At 42.0% G+C, this 15,217-nt stretch overlaps 1 protein-coding gene across 2 annotated transcripts in view; it reads right to left on the bottom strand.

Moving 5' to 3' along the window:
• Nucleotides 1–15,217, bottom strand: part of LOC111150525 (synaptotagmin like 5) — a 120,721-nt gene that overhangs the window by 13,233 nt on the left and 92,271 nt on the right. The window contains exons 9-13 of one of the 2 annotated variants that reach the window (XM_022508016.1): nucleotides 12,108–12,200; nucleotides 11,432–11,497; nucleotides 7,512–7,690; nucleotides 5,527–5,626; nucleotides 3,170–3,331 (exon numbers count right to left, since the gene is read on the bottom strand). In XM_022508016.1, the coding sequence (XP_022363724.1) occupies nucleotides 3,170–3,331; nucleotides 5,527–5,626; nucleotides 7,512–7,690; nucleotides 11,432–11,497; nucleotides 12,108–12,200 (600 nt within the window). The remainder of the gene's footprint in view (nucleotides 1–3,169; nucleotides 3,332–5,526; nucleotides 5,627–7,511; nucleotides 7,691–11,431; nucleotides 11,498–12,107; nucleotides 12,201–15,217) is intronic. The other variant, XM_022508018.1, reaches the window with a different exon arrangement.

The following is a 15,217-nucleotide window of genomic DNA, read 5'->3' as shown; positions in this document are numbered from 1 at the left end:
GTCAAATAAATAAAATCTTAAAAAAAAAAAGACACAAACCTCTAAGGGGTTCCCCAGAAGCTCACCGTGAGGTGAGGGTTCTTACACACTGCCTTATTAAGAATTGTTCCCAGGATAGACCAGGGAAGGGGTGACAAGGATGAAGGTCAGGGTCAGGGTAGCCTGATCTGGTGGGAAAGCTGTAGAGTGTAAGTAATGCCTTGGGGCACCACTCCCTTACCCCCCACCACTCTTAGTAAGGGAACTGGGCTTTCCGACTCCCCAGTGTATGAGTTATTGGCAAAGGGCTGCCTTGTGAGAGGTGGTATGTAAGCTCCTAGGAGCTTTGGACTCCCTGCTCACGGAAAAAGCTACAGTAGTCTGGAACAGTCTTCTAAACAGTCTCAGGTGAAGGCTGTTGGAGGCCAAACTCCTAACAGTCACGGTTAAAGGAATCCAAGGGGATCTGGCAGAGGACCAAGGAGTTCCAGACATTACACTCAATCAGAACTTTGCTACCTTGAGCAGCCTGAGAGCTATCTCTTATGACAGAAAATGAAATCACTCAGTGGCAATGTGAAGGTGATTACCCGGAAAGTGCCTGGTCCCTAAGCACAGAGGATGCACCTGGGAGAGCTTAGATAACATCCCAGGGCAAGTCCTTCCACCATTTCCAGGAAACTGACTGGAACATTCCAAGCTGTTTTCCAAAGAGCCCCTATGTGCTTTAATGTTACATTTATGACAGATCAGTTATTTTCAGGTACTAAAATGAACATTACTTGTTCTTCATCTACATCATGCTTCATATAATGTCTTGGACATTTTCTAACTATGAGTCTGTGGTGCCCATCTATTACACACAAAAGGAAGCAAGTGCCAGGAGACTGCTGAAGTCAGATTAAGTGCTATCCTTCGTGGTAAGGCTTTTCATTCCATTCCAAGAGACTCCATGTTTAATGACTGATTATTTCCCACAGTTAACGTCAAGGGAATATTACACTATTGCAGACTTATTTCTTGTGACTTTTGTGCTTCCTATCATATTTATGTTAGTCAGAGGCCTGCAGTTATTTTATGTTTAAGGACTTTTATTATATTTTATTATTAATTTTACCCACAGCCCAATTATACTTCCCAAAGATTTCCCATGATTACACCAAGCTTGAGGTCCGTAGTTCTAAAAGTCTACCAGAAAATTGTGTTCAGCTTCTGAGCCTCGATCTCAGATACAACGGAAACGATGATACTTACACCTCACGATGTTTGTCGTGGACACTGCATTGCTGATGATGATCGATGCACGTGTTGCTGTCCAGCTTCCACTCACCATTGTTTTAGAACTACTATACCTGGGTTCCCTTTGGGGAAATACTATCTTCAGGACAGGGGTATGTTCTGATTGTCTTAAGTCAGCCAGTACTTCTCACCTCCCTGGCCAGCCACGGCAGTTAGCTCAGGGTGAGCAAATGATGTCATCAGAGTGAGGAGAACCAGGCCCAGGGTGCTGAGTGGACTGCTGGACATTTTTCCTCTCCCTGACTGTGTAGTGCAAGGAGGAGGGGCTCGCACATATTGTAATGTCCAAGAGAATCATACTGGAGCTAGTGAGGGAGATCAACCGCACAGAGTCTCAAAATGAAGCCAACACAGAGAAGAGAGACCAAGGGGCACCTGGGTGGCTCAGTGGGTTAAAGCCTCTGCCTTCTGCTCAGGTCATGATCCCAGGGTCCTGGGATCGAGCCCCACATCGGGCTCTCTGCTCAGCGGGGAGCCTTCTTCCCTTCCTATCTCTCTGCCTGCCTCTCTGCCTGCCTCTCTGCCTACTTGTGATCTCTGTCTGTCAAATAAAGAAATAAAATCTTTTAAAAAGAGAGAGACACCAAGAGAATCCAAGGCCTAGATATGATGTGAGTTATCTGGGTAAAACCATGTTTGATAATCACTGGCCAATAATTTCCTTGTATTTTTTGAGTGGTATGAGCCAGGGTTTCTGTCAATCGTGATACAAGGACTGTGATGTAACAGAAACACTACCTAGCCTTTATTGAGAGCTTAAAATGTACCTGACACGGTACTGTGGGCATCAGAGTGCTTCTCCAAGCTTCACAATGTCCCAGTAAGATATGTTTAAGTATTACCTCACAAATGAGAACACCAAAGCCTGGGGAGTTAATTTGTCAAATGGCAACAGATAGTCATGAAGCCAGGACTGAACCCAGGAAGTCTGATTTGAGTCTACTATCTGTACCATCATGTTCTTTCTGCCTCTCTGTATATAAAGAACAATCTTCATGGGCATCTGCATGGCTCAGTGGGTTAAAGCCTCTGTCTTCGGCTCAGGTCATGATCCCAGGGGCCTGGGATCGAGCCCTACATCGGGCTCTCTGCTCAGCGGGAAGCCTGCTTCCTCCTCTCTCTCTGCCTGCCTTTCTGCCTACTTGTGATCTCTGTCTGTCAAATAAATAAATAAAATCTTGAAAAAAATAAAAAGAACAATCTTCGGATACATCAATGTGACCTTTTTTCATTCCACCTTTGACTTAAAAAATCACTATAAATGTACAGAGACTCCAGTTGCATAGGGCGAATCCAAGGTACTGTTGCTCTAGTTCAGAACACACTCTGTTGCATTTAATTTCTAGAACGAGCTTCAAGACTATTTTTCTGACTATAACTTAAACCTGGGTTATGAATCTCAAAAGTCAGAATATAGGAAACCAGATACTTTAGCTACTGGTTGCTTCCTGAGCCAAGGCAAGACCACTTCTGCTTATGTTTGAATTGTGGAGAATGGAGAATAGAGAGAATGTTCTAAGACTCTTTGCCTCTATGGATTTGTTTTTACCTCTGTGAAATCGAATGCTTTCTCCTTCTGATAGGATCATATAATGTATTCCTTCTTTTTTTAATCTATGGAGACCTCCAAATGATGAAAACATTTTTAGTAAGTCAAATGAATATTGTATAGGACTATGTGACTTGCATGGTACAGATAGTCTGTATTAAAGAATGAATTCCAAGGAAAGGATTTACGTGTCTTATATTATTCCAAAATTAGCTGCACTCATCTGTTCAGATTACCGCTTGAAAATGAGAAGTCTTCAGATTCTCTGGGCCGAGGACATCAATTTTGTTCCTAACTTGTCCCGTTGCATAACTGTTTGATTAATCTCCAGGCATTTCCTACCTTGGGCTGAAGCACAAACCACTCATCACTTGGATTTTCAAAGTTCCATGAGTCAAAGGGAATCTCCACCTCCCCGAGGAAGCTGTTACGTCCGAATCGATCATGATGCCAGACCGAGAGCTGCAGAGTTCTTGTCTCCAGCTGGGTGTGGCTGATGGTGTACTGCAAACGAGAGTCACAACATCACACTCCACGTGGATGGCTCTGCCCAGTTCTACGACAGGCTGAAATTTACTTTCACCATCTTTCAGGCCATACGTGCTAGTAATATGAACAAAACGAACACAAAGGGGTGCCTGGGTGGCTCAGTGGGTTAAGCCTCTGCCTTCGGCTTAGGTCATGATCCCAGGGTCCTGGGATCGAGCCCTACATCAGGCTCTCTGCTCAGCAGGGAGCCTGCTTCTCCCTCTCTCTCTGCCAGCCTCTCTGCCTACTTGTGATCTCTTTTTCTCTGTCAAATAAATAAATAAATCTTAAAAAAAAAAAAAACAAACACAAAAAACCACCATATTTCTCCTTGTTGGTGCTATAGCTGGGTTTCTAGGCCATACACTTATTTTGTGTTAGACCTTCAACTGAAAGATGTATCAGCCAGTTATTTAAGAAAAAGTCAATAAACTTCAAATAGTACATAAAAAGTGTTAGGTAATGATGATTGTCCCCTTTTCAGTTTTACCTGGTTTTCATCTGTGAATTTTTTTTAAATTAACATATAATGTATTATTAGCCCCAGGGGTACAGGTCTGTGTATCGCCAGGTTTACACACCTCACAGCACTCACCATAGCACATACCCTCCCCAATGTCCATCACCCAACCACCCTCTCCCTACCCTGCTCCCCCAAGCAACCCTCAGTTGTTTTTTTTTTTTGTGATGTGAATCATTTTTTAAAATCTACTTTGTAAGCTTAGTGTTTGCTATATCAACTCTCCAACTTCTCTGTCTTCTTCTAATCATGACGAGAACCCCCAAATCCAGAAAAGTACTCTCAGTGAGGAAGTTGCAAACACCGAACTTCATCAAGTCTCACGTAAGTGCAGGAGGAAGAGACCCGCTACAGAGATGGAGCAGAAAGACAATGTTGCTGGGATAGCTTCTCCTTTTCAGCAGAACGTGATCCACAGCCACATGCCTATACACTCTTGAACCTCACAACAGGCAACAGGTGGCCAATCACCACTGCAGGCTGTTTCTTGATCTTGGATTTGCTTCTATACCCATCCTTGCTGTTCCTGGCATGACTGGCTTTGGCTCCTGGCTTCTAGAATTTGCCATAAATCTCTATCTGTTCTGCTAGGCTCATCTTTGCTACCTTGTTAAAGCCACCAGATTCACCCCCGCCCGTATTCTTTCATTCTCGTTTTGATCTGTCTTCATATTGGCTCCTGCTTCCAAACATGACCCCACTGATGGATGTCCCCACTCACCAACTTCCTGCTATGTTGGATTCTGACTCCCTCACTCTGGGTACAAGGCCCGTACATTTCCCTGCAACTGGCAATAACTTCTATATTCCAGTCTCCCTGGATCCTTCTTACCACGCTAGATTGGTCCAGGGTGGGAGAAGGGGTCATTACACAGAAGACCATGGGGGAAGTAATGTCTCCAGGAATGGGGCCTGGGTCGTGTCTTACCAGGGCCACTTTCTCTGAGCTTCCTCAAATCCAACCGTGCATCTCCACTGTTCATTAACCATGGGCCTAAATTTAGCCCAACTCTGAAATCTGACAAGAAATAGCACAGACTCATGCTGTGGGAGCACATCAAGGAGTGTGTACAAAGTGACTTGCTAAGTTAGTGTCAAAACTGTGACAAACTCCTTTTAAGGGGAACTAGGAAAAAACCTCTTTCCCAAGGGTGAAACATATTCTTTGACAAGATGCATCAGCTCAGGGGCGCCTGGGTGGCTCAGTTAGTTAAGTGAATGCCTTTGGCTCAGGTCATGATCCCGGAGTCCCGGGATCGAGCCCCCCAATAGGCTCTCAGCTCCATGGGGAGTCTGCTTCTCCCTCTGACCTTCTCCTCTCTCATGCTCTCTCTCACTGTCTCTCTCTCAAGTAAATTAAAAAAAAAATCTTTTAAAAAAAGATGCATCAGCTCAGATGCAATTTCACTGGATCATCTTTCCATCAGGTGTCACTTTAGCAGCAGCAGAGAAATAAACAGAGTAAAGATGGCTTACAGTTCTTCTTTTCCAAGAACTGTTAGAAAAGCCAAGAGTAGGACACAGATTTGTTCAAATTTTACTTTTCTAAAAGATATTTAAACCTGGACATGCAAATCCCCCACAGTCAATTTTAAATCAATGAGGGTATGAATGGTGTCACTTGAGGGAATATGAGAGAGCCTGCACATACCTTTAGTGTCTCATTGAATTCTGGATTGGTGCCTGTTCTGATCTTGGTCTTGCGCTTATTGTTTCTGGATTTGTCAGGAAGAAGGTACGACTTGACATAACTGTAGATGATACAATGTGAAAGTAATTATTGGGAGACCTCTACTTTGCAAGGAACAGTAAGGGACTTGGGTGAATAAAACAGGTGAAGGGAACAGGTCATCAGACATGAGAGAACCAAAGAGAATGTAGTCTACATGGCAGGATACCTTAAAATAAAATTCCAGGCTTCCAAGAATAGAGAAGCAGTTAATGGATAGTGATGAAGAGTGTGGGCTCTGAAGTCTAGCCAACTAGGCTTGAATTACTCTATGCCTCAACAGTTTTGGTAAACTCAAGAACTTACTTAACTTCTCTGTGCCTCAGTTTCCTCTTCTGTAAAACTGGGATAGTAAGAGTATCTAACTTATGGCCTTGCAAGGATTAAATTGGTTGATACATACAGGAACTGACATGTTATATCACTCAACAGATGTCTTCTGTTCATAGGATCAATGCTCTCCCAAAATACTGTAATGTTATAGTCCTCTCCATTCTGATGTCAGGACTTCTGATGAGTGGAATCAATGGAAATGTGGAAATGGATGAATGAAGGAAAACAGTGGAAAAGAACCAATAGGAAATAACAACCCAGTGTCACTAGAGCTATCCTACCCGACACCTTGTGTTGAGCCTCCTGGAGCAGGGGCACCAAGGCAGACTTAGAAATGCACAAGATGTACCAGAGTCCCGAAGCACATCAATCAGGGCTTTAAATGACCTCCTTCCATGCTACTCTGAATGATTATATTGGTCCTGAAGCCCTTGGATATTTAGGTAAGGAAGGAGGTGGACCAATCTATACTCAGAACCTATACTCCTTTGTCTGTTTTTTTAAGTTTTTAAAACATTTTAAGTAATCTCTACACCCAATGTGGGGGCTCGAACTCAAACCCTTGAGATCAAGAGCCATACCCTCCACCGACTGAGGCAGTCAGGTGTCCTATTCCCATTTGTCTATCTTTAGACACTTGGAAACAGCTTCTCTGAGCTGTTTATTGGACCTAGGTCACCTATTACAGAGGAAAAGGATAACCCAACCGGCCTCAGATTGAGGTCCTTGGAAATGCCTGTGCACAACATTAGCCATTGGCAGGCATCTGGAAACTTGGATTTCAGGAGGATTCTCATCACTCCCAGAACAGATGTAAGTGGCTCACTGGGACTAAACTATTTGTAAAAACAGTATGGCTGAGGCAGAACACCTGCTTTCCTTCATGGAGACTGGAATTTTGGTACGTGACCAGTTGAGGCTCTAAATGAGCTTCCCCAGTAAACAGTATTACATGGGTTCTGCTACGACTTGTTGCTGGAGGAGCTAAGCACATCCTGTGTAACTCCAGTGGGGGTCTGGATGCTTGGAAGTTGAAGCCTGGATTCTTCAGAATTTCGCCACACATGCCTTATATCTTTATGGCTGTGAGTCTTCCTAGTAAATCATCAAGCCTAGCAATGACCTTGGGAGCCCCTGACACGTCTTTCATCTAGCTCCCTTCCAATGTACCTATGGTCCATACCTGCCTCCCCGCTGATATCTGGAAACCTGAGAGCCTCAAATTGTCCTTTCGAGTCATTCAATTGGTTTTCTCTGGAGGGTCTCACAGAACAAGATACTCAGCGATCCCGGGGTATGGAGACGTGTCAGCCAGCCTCTACCTCAGAGTGGCCTCTGGGTAAACTACAAATAGTCCTGAATCATGTTGACTCATAGCTTTGGAAAAATCAGATAATCACAGACACAACCATTATACATACACTTAGAGAGTATTTAGAAGGGTCACACAGGAGGAAAAGGACAATTGACCTTCTGAGAAGGCTCTGAATCAAGAAGAACGCTAAGACAAAACCACACACACTGACAAAGAGAGCAGTGATCGAAACAGTCCAAGGAATACGCTGCGTGCTTACGCATCTGTCCTCTGTTTCTTTTCATCTCCTATGGCCAGATTTCTGCAATTCTTGACAAAAATGCAGAGCCCGCCAGTTTTGTAGCAGTAGCTGATGTGGAGAAGGATTTCACCACTGACCTTCACGTTGCCATAGTCTCCTGTTTCACTGTAAACACTCATCATGCTGTTAAGGCTGGTCTGGAATAAATAAGATGAAAAGAGGTGTTCAGTGTTATTCTAATTAGCTCTACACAGAAACCACCCCCTTTATTCAATTATAATTCTTATTCTTTATAATGAGCAGCAAAATCTAGGATGAGTGAAGAAAAAAAATCACTTGTTTTGCTTGGTTTTCTGGTATTATATAAAATCCAAGCCTGACAAGGGACAAGAAGACTTAAGAAGCATTCTAAAGGCAGGCAGGAAGCTTGCTGATAGGGGAAGCATTGCCTTTCTGGGCAAGTGGATAGCCTTTGTTTATTCACTTCTAATGAATACAGGGTCATTAGGGGCATTTCCTCAATCTGGAGTCCTCTTCCTATCCCTGTAGCTTTTGTCTCTCTCACTGGAAGACCCAAGGTCAATCTACTTCAAGGTCTAGAATGCATCCATCTGGACAAAGAGACGCTCATATATTTCGTACTAGCAGGAGCCACAAGTTTCTTTCTCTGATATCCACAGAGAGCCTTCCAGCAGTCTCTGGGAAGCCCTAACTGCGGCTTTACCAAGGTCATGCCAGAGCATCATAGACCCTGGGCTGCAGTGAAATCCCCGGGCAACCGTTTGGGTTACAGAGGTAGGTCAAAGACTAGGGCTTTGCAAACCTCTGTAAAATTACCACCCACAAAAGAGAACACAAAACAACAAACACACCAACAAGCAAAATAAAATGTAATAAAAAAGTCCAGATCCACCAGAATGAATAAAATTTCTGATTAGACACTAGTGACAAGAGACACAGTTTAAATCAAATGTAACAAAATTACCCTTTAGTACCCAAACTGTATCTTAGCAACATGACTGTCACAAGAGACCATGTGGAAGGCTTTCATGAATGACCTAGCAGTTTCAAAAGCCCTGTCGGTGAACCACTGGGAAGGACTAAAGTAGAAAGAGAGCCTAGACTTCCCACTTTGTCTGTTATGCGTTATGAAAGTCAGGACATTTCTCTAGTTGCTCAGAGACTGATCAAAGAACAGGATGCTGGCAACATGGCCAGTATCTCTTCTAAGCTTAAGTCAAGGGCAAGAGTAAACCAAGAATTTCATAATTACTTAGAAATTACAATGGGAGCCAGCGAGTGATCTCATTTGTCTTTCCCATTCCTAAAACAAAACAGAATTTTCATAACAACAGGTGGCTTTGAGTGGTGCTTTTCAAACTTTAATTGCACATAAATCACCAGGGGATCTTCTTAAAATGATTAAGATTCTGATGCAGTCAGTCTCGGGTGGGGTCTGAGAGTCTTCCTCTCTAACTCCTAGGCGCACAGTTTGCAAAATGTGTATTGAGGCATCCCAGAACATCACAGCAGCTTCCCAGGGGAACCACGGGGGCATTTTAAAATTTCAAGAGAAACGCAGTGACATCAATCAGACACCATGCAAACTCTTAGCAGTAGTTCACGGTGTCAACATTAAATCACAATTTATTCTTTTTTAGTTAAGTCTTATCTGTGTGAAGCTGAGTTTTTGACAGCTGCTGTGAAAAATAAGTAAGTACTGAATAAAAATCAACACGGAACAGGAAATAAAAGTGGTGCTATCCAGTCAGATGCCAAGATTTGACGAGTTGTTAAATGCCCAACAGATACCCACATCCCAGTAGGAAGGATTAAGGGCTGTTTAAGAATGGAATAAAACTATTTTTCTTTCAATGTATGCGTATTATTGTTTTGCATGTCTACTAAGTTGTTAGGATACCAGTGATTATAAAGTTTTTTTTGGTCTGACTGGTGTGGAGAACAAAGGCAAAAGAAATATAGAAAAGAACTAAATTTCCTTTGCAGCCCATTGGCAAATACTTCAGACAGACAGGGTGACCTTCCTCCAGGAGCTCAAAATATCTCAATGTTAATACTTTTGCTAGAGCAGGGCAAGCTTAACTTGACATGAGCCTGACCTCCAGGATCCCATAAGTCTTCTTCTTTTTTTTTTTTAAGATTTTATTTATTTATTTGTCAGACAAAGATCACAAGTAGGCAGAGAGGCAGGCAGAGAGAGAGAGAGGGGGAGAAGCAGGCTTCTTGATGAGCAGAGAGCCCGATGCGGGGCTTGATCCCAGGACCCTGGGATCATGACCTGAGCCGAAGGCAGAGGCTTTAACCCACTGAGCCACCCAGGCGCCCCCATAAGTCTTCTTTAATAGATAAAAATCCCCTTGGAAACTTCCTTTAGCTCTACCAGCCTCCAAGATACCGGTTAGCAATCATCCTCCAAACGTATGGCCCCCTGATATATATCCGAAGGGTCTCATGCCTCAGGTTTTACTAGACAGTAGTAAATGACCTTATCTTCAACAGCAGCCCCTCAAGGTCCTGGAAACCTTGTTTCCAAATTCCTTAGAGACTTATGCTGTCCCCGACCCCCTCCCAACTTGAAAGTGTATAATCAGTCACTCCTCATGACCCTAGTGTCGCTCTTTCTGTCCACGGGCTCCGTCCCTGTGCTTTAATAAAACCACCCTTTTTGCACCAAAGATGCCTTAAGAATTTGCTCCTGAACCACAGCATTTCGCTATATTTCACCTATCACTAGCTACTTAATAAATGGATTCATCAGGTGTTACTTTTGGCTCAGGAGCTAGATGGAAGAATCACTAGGGGGGGCTCTGTGAATGGACAAAGTGTTCGTCTCTGCCCCAAGTGAGGCAAGGCTGCTGGTCCCGGGACTATTCTTTGACTTCCAAGGGCTTCAAGAATAAGCCTCTACCCCCTCCTGTTACATAGGAGGAAACACTGGCTCAGAGAAATTGTTGGCAGTGCCAAGACACAGAGTAAGAGCTCTAGATCTGTAGTCTGAACACCTCCCCAGCATGCCTTGCCCCACCTCCTAACACTCAGCTGTGCCAACACCACGTCTCTCAGTAGCCACATCTTCACAGTCCTCAGTGAGCAGCGGGCCCCTAAAGATAGGAAACTTAAGAAGCCATAAACGCTGAAGCTTGGGAGAAGTTAAGGCAGCTAAGGCAGTTTTCCTACTAACCAAACTTTATGCTCTTAACCGAGACAACATTGAGATTTAAAATAGAGATATTTCTGGGGTGCCTGGGTGGCTCAGGGGGTTAAAGCCTCTGCCTTCGGCTCAGATCATGGTCTCAGGGTCCTGGGATGGAGCCCCGCATTGGGCTTTCTGCTTGGCAGGGAGCCTGCTTCCTCCTCTCTCTCTGCCTGCCTCTCTGCCTACTGTCAAATAAATAAATAAAATCTTTTAAAAAATTTTAAAAAATATAGAAATATTTCTTCTAAAGGTGTCTCATTAGTGGTAAAGCATGTGGAACCCTATGTCCTTTGATTGGCACTTGGATTCTAATGTTTAACGAATTTTTCTTTCCTTGAGATACTTAGATTCCAATAACATTGTTTACCCTTTAAAGAGAAACTCTGGGGCGCCTGGGTGGCTCAGTGGGTTATCGCCTCTGCCTTCAGCTCAGGTCATGATCTCAGAGTCCTGGGATCGAGCCCCACATCGGGCTCTCTGCTCAGCAGGGAGCCTGCTTCCTCCTCTCTCTCTGCCTGCCTCTCTGCCTACTTGTAATCTCTGTCTGTCAAATAAATAAATAAAATCTTTAAAAAAAAAAAAAAAGAGAAACTCTGGGTAACTGTTCACAAGTCAGAAAATGATAAATGCTGGAAAACCTGCCCACCTAGTCAGATTTCACATACCATGAAATTTGCAAAGCATAGTTGGAAAGAAGGAAAAGGAAAGACTGAAAACTCACAGTGTCTGAGTCAGCATCAGGGACACTTAGGTAGGTCCACTTCCTGTTACAGCCTGGTTGAAAATTCTTTAAGAAAGTCACCCAAAGGTCAAAAGAGAAAAGGGTATTAGAGCAATGGACAGAAATCAGAGGACCAAAGAAAAAGATTTACAGACACATACACACAGATGCGTATGCGGACACGGGGGCCCCTAAAGACAGCCTCTCAAGCAAAGCCTTGAACATGAAAATAAAAAGGGACATTATTCTACAGGCAGTGAGTGAGAAGCTATGGACAGTGTCTGAGGAGGAGAGAAAGCTGACTAGTTACGTATTTTGGGAAAATGACGGGCAACAGCATGGTGGGTGGTTCGAAACGGACAGAATGGTGGCAGGGAAAGAAAGCCATCATCAGAGAACTGTGACAGTTTATGGGCTTGAGCTGATGAGAGCCTGAATTAGGGAGTGAAGAGGTTTTAAAAACTGGGTGAGGACCATGGAAGAAGAGAGATGGAAAAGCTCACGCAAAATTAGACCAAAAAGTACTCTGTGGGCAAAGGACAAGCAGCAGATTATAGTGTCTTTTAACTCACTGTCACACATATTCTCAAGAACATTCCCCTCTCCCTTGGGAAAAATACAGAAAACCAAAAAGGGAAAGAAGAAGCTTCCAGTCACAAGCTAGAGAAGTGCTTACGGTTGACAGGCCACTTGCTAGACTATGGGTGTTGGCAGAAAACCGGGAGGACACTAAGCCATGAACACCTTGCTCAGTCTCTTCCAAGGAGTCCTAAGGAAGGAGGAGAAAATCAGTGGTTTGGTTTATTTCTTTCCTAGAAAGAAGTTTCACTTCAAAAGCTGCTTTCTTTTTAAATACCTAAAAAATCCTATCAAAATATCTAGAAATCACTCTATCCTGAGGTTTCTTTTACTATCCATCCAACCTGAATGTACTTTATGCCACAGAACTACAACCCTAAAAATAGGTAAAATAGTGAATTTTATGTTACATATATATTTTATCACAATACAAAAGTTTGTGTAATATTTAGAATGATAATTTCCTTGAAAGGGTCATAGAGGGGCACCTGGGTGGCTCAGTGGGTTGGGCCTCTGTCTTCGGCTCAGGTCATGATCTTGGGGTCCTGGGATCGAGCCCCGCATTGGGCTCTCTGCTCAGCGGGGGGCCTGCTTCCCCCTCTCTCTCTGTCTGCCTCTCTGCCTACTTGTGATCATTCTCTCTCTCTGTTAAATAAATAAATAAAATCTTTAAAAAAATTTAAAAAAAAAAGATGTCGTCATAGAGCTTGCCAATAAAGTCATCTAGGTCTCTCTTGTTTTTCTTCATGAGATTTCTAACTATTTCAATTTTATTTCTCCTGTCTTGAAATTTCAAATTTGGGGAAATTATATTTTTATAGAAATTTATCCATTTCATCTAGGTTTTCAAAATTCTCGGTATATCATTGTTGATATTATATCTGTTTTATCTGCAGTTACATTTACTTTTTCATCTGTAGTATTATTTGTTTTTGGCTTCTGTATTTTTTCCCTTGGTGGCCCTTCCAGAGATTATTTACCTTGTTAGTTTTTTTTCAAAGAACCAAGTTTTGTTTTGTTGTTTTGTGCTTTATCTTTGTTTTATAGTTAATTTTTTCAAATTCTTATTCTTAATTATATCTTTTTTTTCATTCCTATTTAATTTTTTAAAATTATGTTCAATTACCCAACATAGAGTACATCATTAGTTTTTGATGTAGCATTCAATGATTCATTAGTTGTGTGTAATACCCAGTGCTCATCGCCACATGTGCCCTCCTTAATACCCATCACCCAGTTACCCTATCCCCACAGCTCCCTTCCTTCTGTAACCCTCCAGTTTGTTTCTCAGAGTCCAGAGTTTCTTATGGTTTGTCTCCCTCTCTGATTTCTTCCCATTCAGTATATCTTTATTGTGAGTTTAGTAATTCTTCTCCTAACTACAAGTTAAATTCATAGTAAATAATTTCACCCCTTCTTCCTCACTCATATAGATATTTAAGGCTATATAATTTTGGCCCAAGTGAGACTTCTGTTGCATTCTTTACTTTTTATTGGTAGTATTGTTATTTTCATATAGTTTGGATTTTTTTTTATATGCTCATTAAGATTTCTTCTTCTTGGGACGCCTGGGTGGTTCAGTTGGTTAAGCAGCTGCCTTTGGCTCAGGTCATGATCCCAGCGTCCTGGGATTGAGTCCCGCATCGGGCTCCTTGCTCGGCAGGGAGCCTGCTTCTCCCTCTGCCTCTGCCTGCCACTCTGTCTGCCTGTGCTTGCTTTCTCTCTCTCTCTGACAAATAAATAAACAAAATCTTTAATTTAAAATTTAAAAATTTAAAAAATTTAAAAAAAAAGATTTCTTCTTCTTTAACCCAGTAATTATTTAGCAGTGTGTTTTTACTTGGCAGATCTGTGGAATAACTTATGTTTTTGTCATTAATACCATCATAATTGTCAAGGTCAGAGAACATGCTGAGTATGATTTTTAACAGAATTTTAAGTCTGAGATATTATGTATACATTCACTCTCACTTCTTTGGTCTTAGCTTTATAGTTATTAAGACAGCAACTTTACTAGCTTATTTAATCACCTTTACTTTTTATATCCCTTGCAACATTTCCTGGGATTTCTTTCTCCTGAGTATTTCATTTAAACCTCTTTCACTTTGAGCCTTTTTATCTTGTACCCACTGTTGTTGTTGAAAACTCTGATATTAATTTGATCCTTGTTCATGTGTATGTAATAGGATCTCTCTAGTTTTTTTTAGGATTTTCTTTTATAATTGATATTCTTGATCTCACTATAATGTACCTACGTGTAAGTTATTACTTATATCTCATCTTTGGCACTTTCCAATTGAAACAGATTTTTCTTTAATACAAGGCATGGGGCACCTGGGTGGTTCAGTGGGTTAAGCCTCTGCCTTTGGCTCAGGTCAGGATCTCAGGGTCCTGGGATCGAGCCCCACATCTGGCTCTCTGCCCAGCAGGGAGCCTGCTTCCCCCTCACTCTCTGCCTGCCTCTCTGCCTACTTGTGAACTCTCTCTCTCTGTCAAATAAATAAATAAAATCTTAAAAAAAAATGAGGCATAAATTCCAATTTCTTTTTCTTATGGTCCCTTTTCTATATTTTTATCTTTTGCTTTTTCTGGTTATGCTACTGCCCAGTTGATAGCACTTAAACTATTACTTCTCATATTTATTTTTTAAGAAGATATGAAAACTTTCAAACATCCACAAAAATAGAGAAACAGTATAATGAACCCTTGTAACTGATCACCCAACTTACAATGATCGATACATTGCCAAAGTTTTGTCAGCTACTCTCCATGCTGTTTAATTATTTCCCACAGCTTTACTGAGGTATAATTTAAAAACCATAAAATTTGCCAAATCTAAGTGCATACCCTACTGTCTTTTAGCAAATTTACAGTTGTGCAAACATCAACATAATGCAGTTTTAAAAATGTATCTATCAGCCCAATATGTTTCCTCATGCCTGTTTCCAATCAATGTCCACTCCCTTAGAAGCCATTAATCTGCTTTGCTTTCTCCGTAGATTCGCCTTTTCTAGATATTTCATATAAATGGAATCATACGATATGTGTCCTTTTGTGTTTGGCTTCTTTCATTAAGCATTGGGTTTTTAGGCCCATCCATCTCGTAGTGTGAATCACTACTTCACTCCTTTTAATTACTGAATATTATTCCACTGTATGGAATACAATGTATAATTTATTTATTCACCAGCTGATGGTTATCTGGAT

The sequence above is a fragment of the Enhydra lutris genome, unplaced genomic scaffold (assembly GCF_002288905.1).
Source record: "Enhydra lutris kenyoni isolate GAN:26980312 unplaced genomic scaffold, ASM228890v2 scaffoldscaffold23, whole genome shotgun sequence".
NCBI classification, from domain to species: domain Eukaryota; kingdom Metazoa; phylum Chordata; class Mammalia; order Carnivora; family Mustelidae; genus Enhydra; species Enhydra lutris.
The sequence above is the reverse complement of the archived record's forward strand: the minus strand, read 5'-3'. Positions and strand labels throughout refer to the sequence as shown.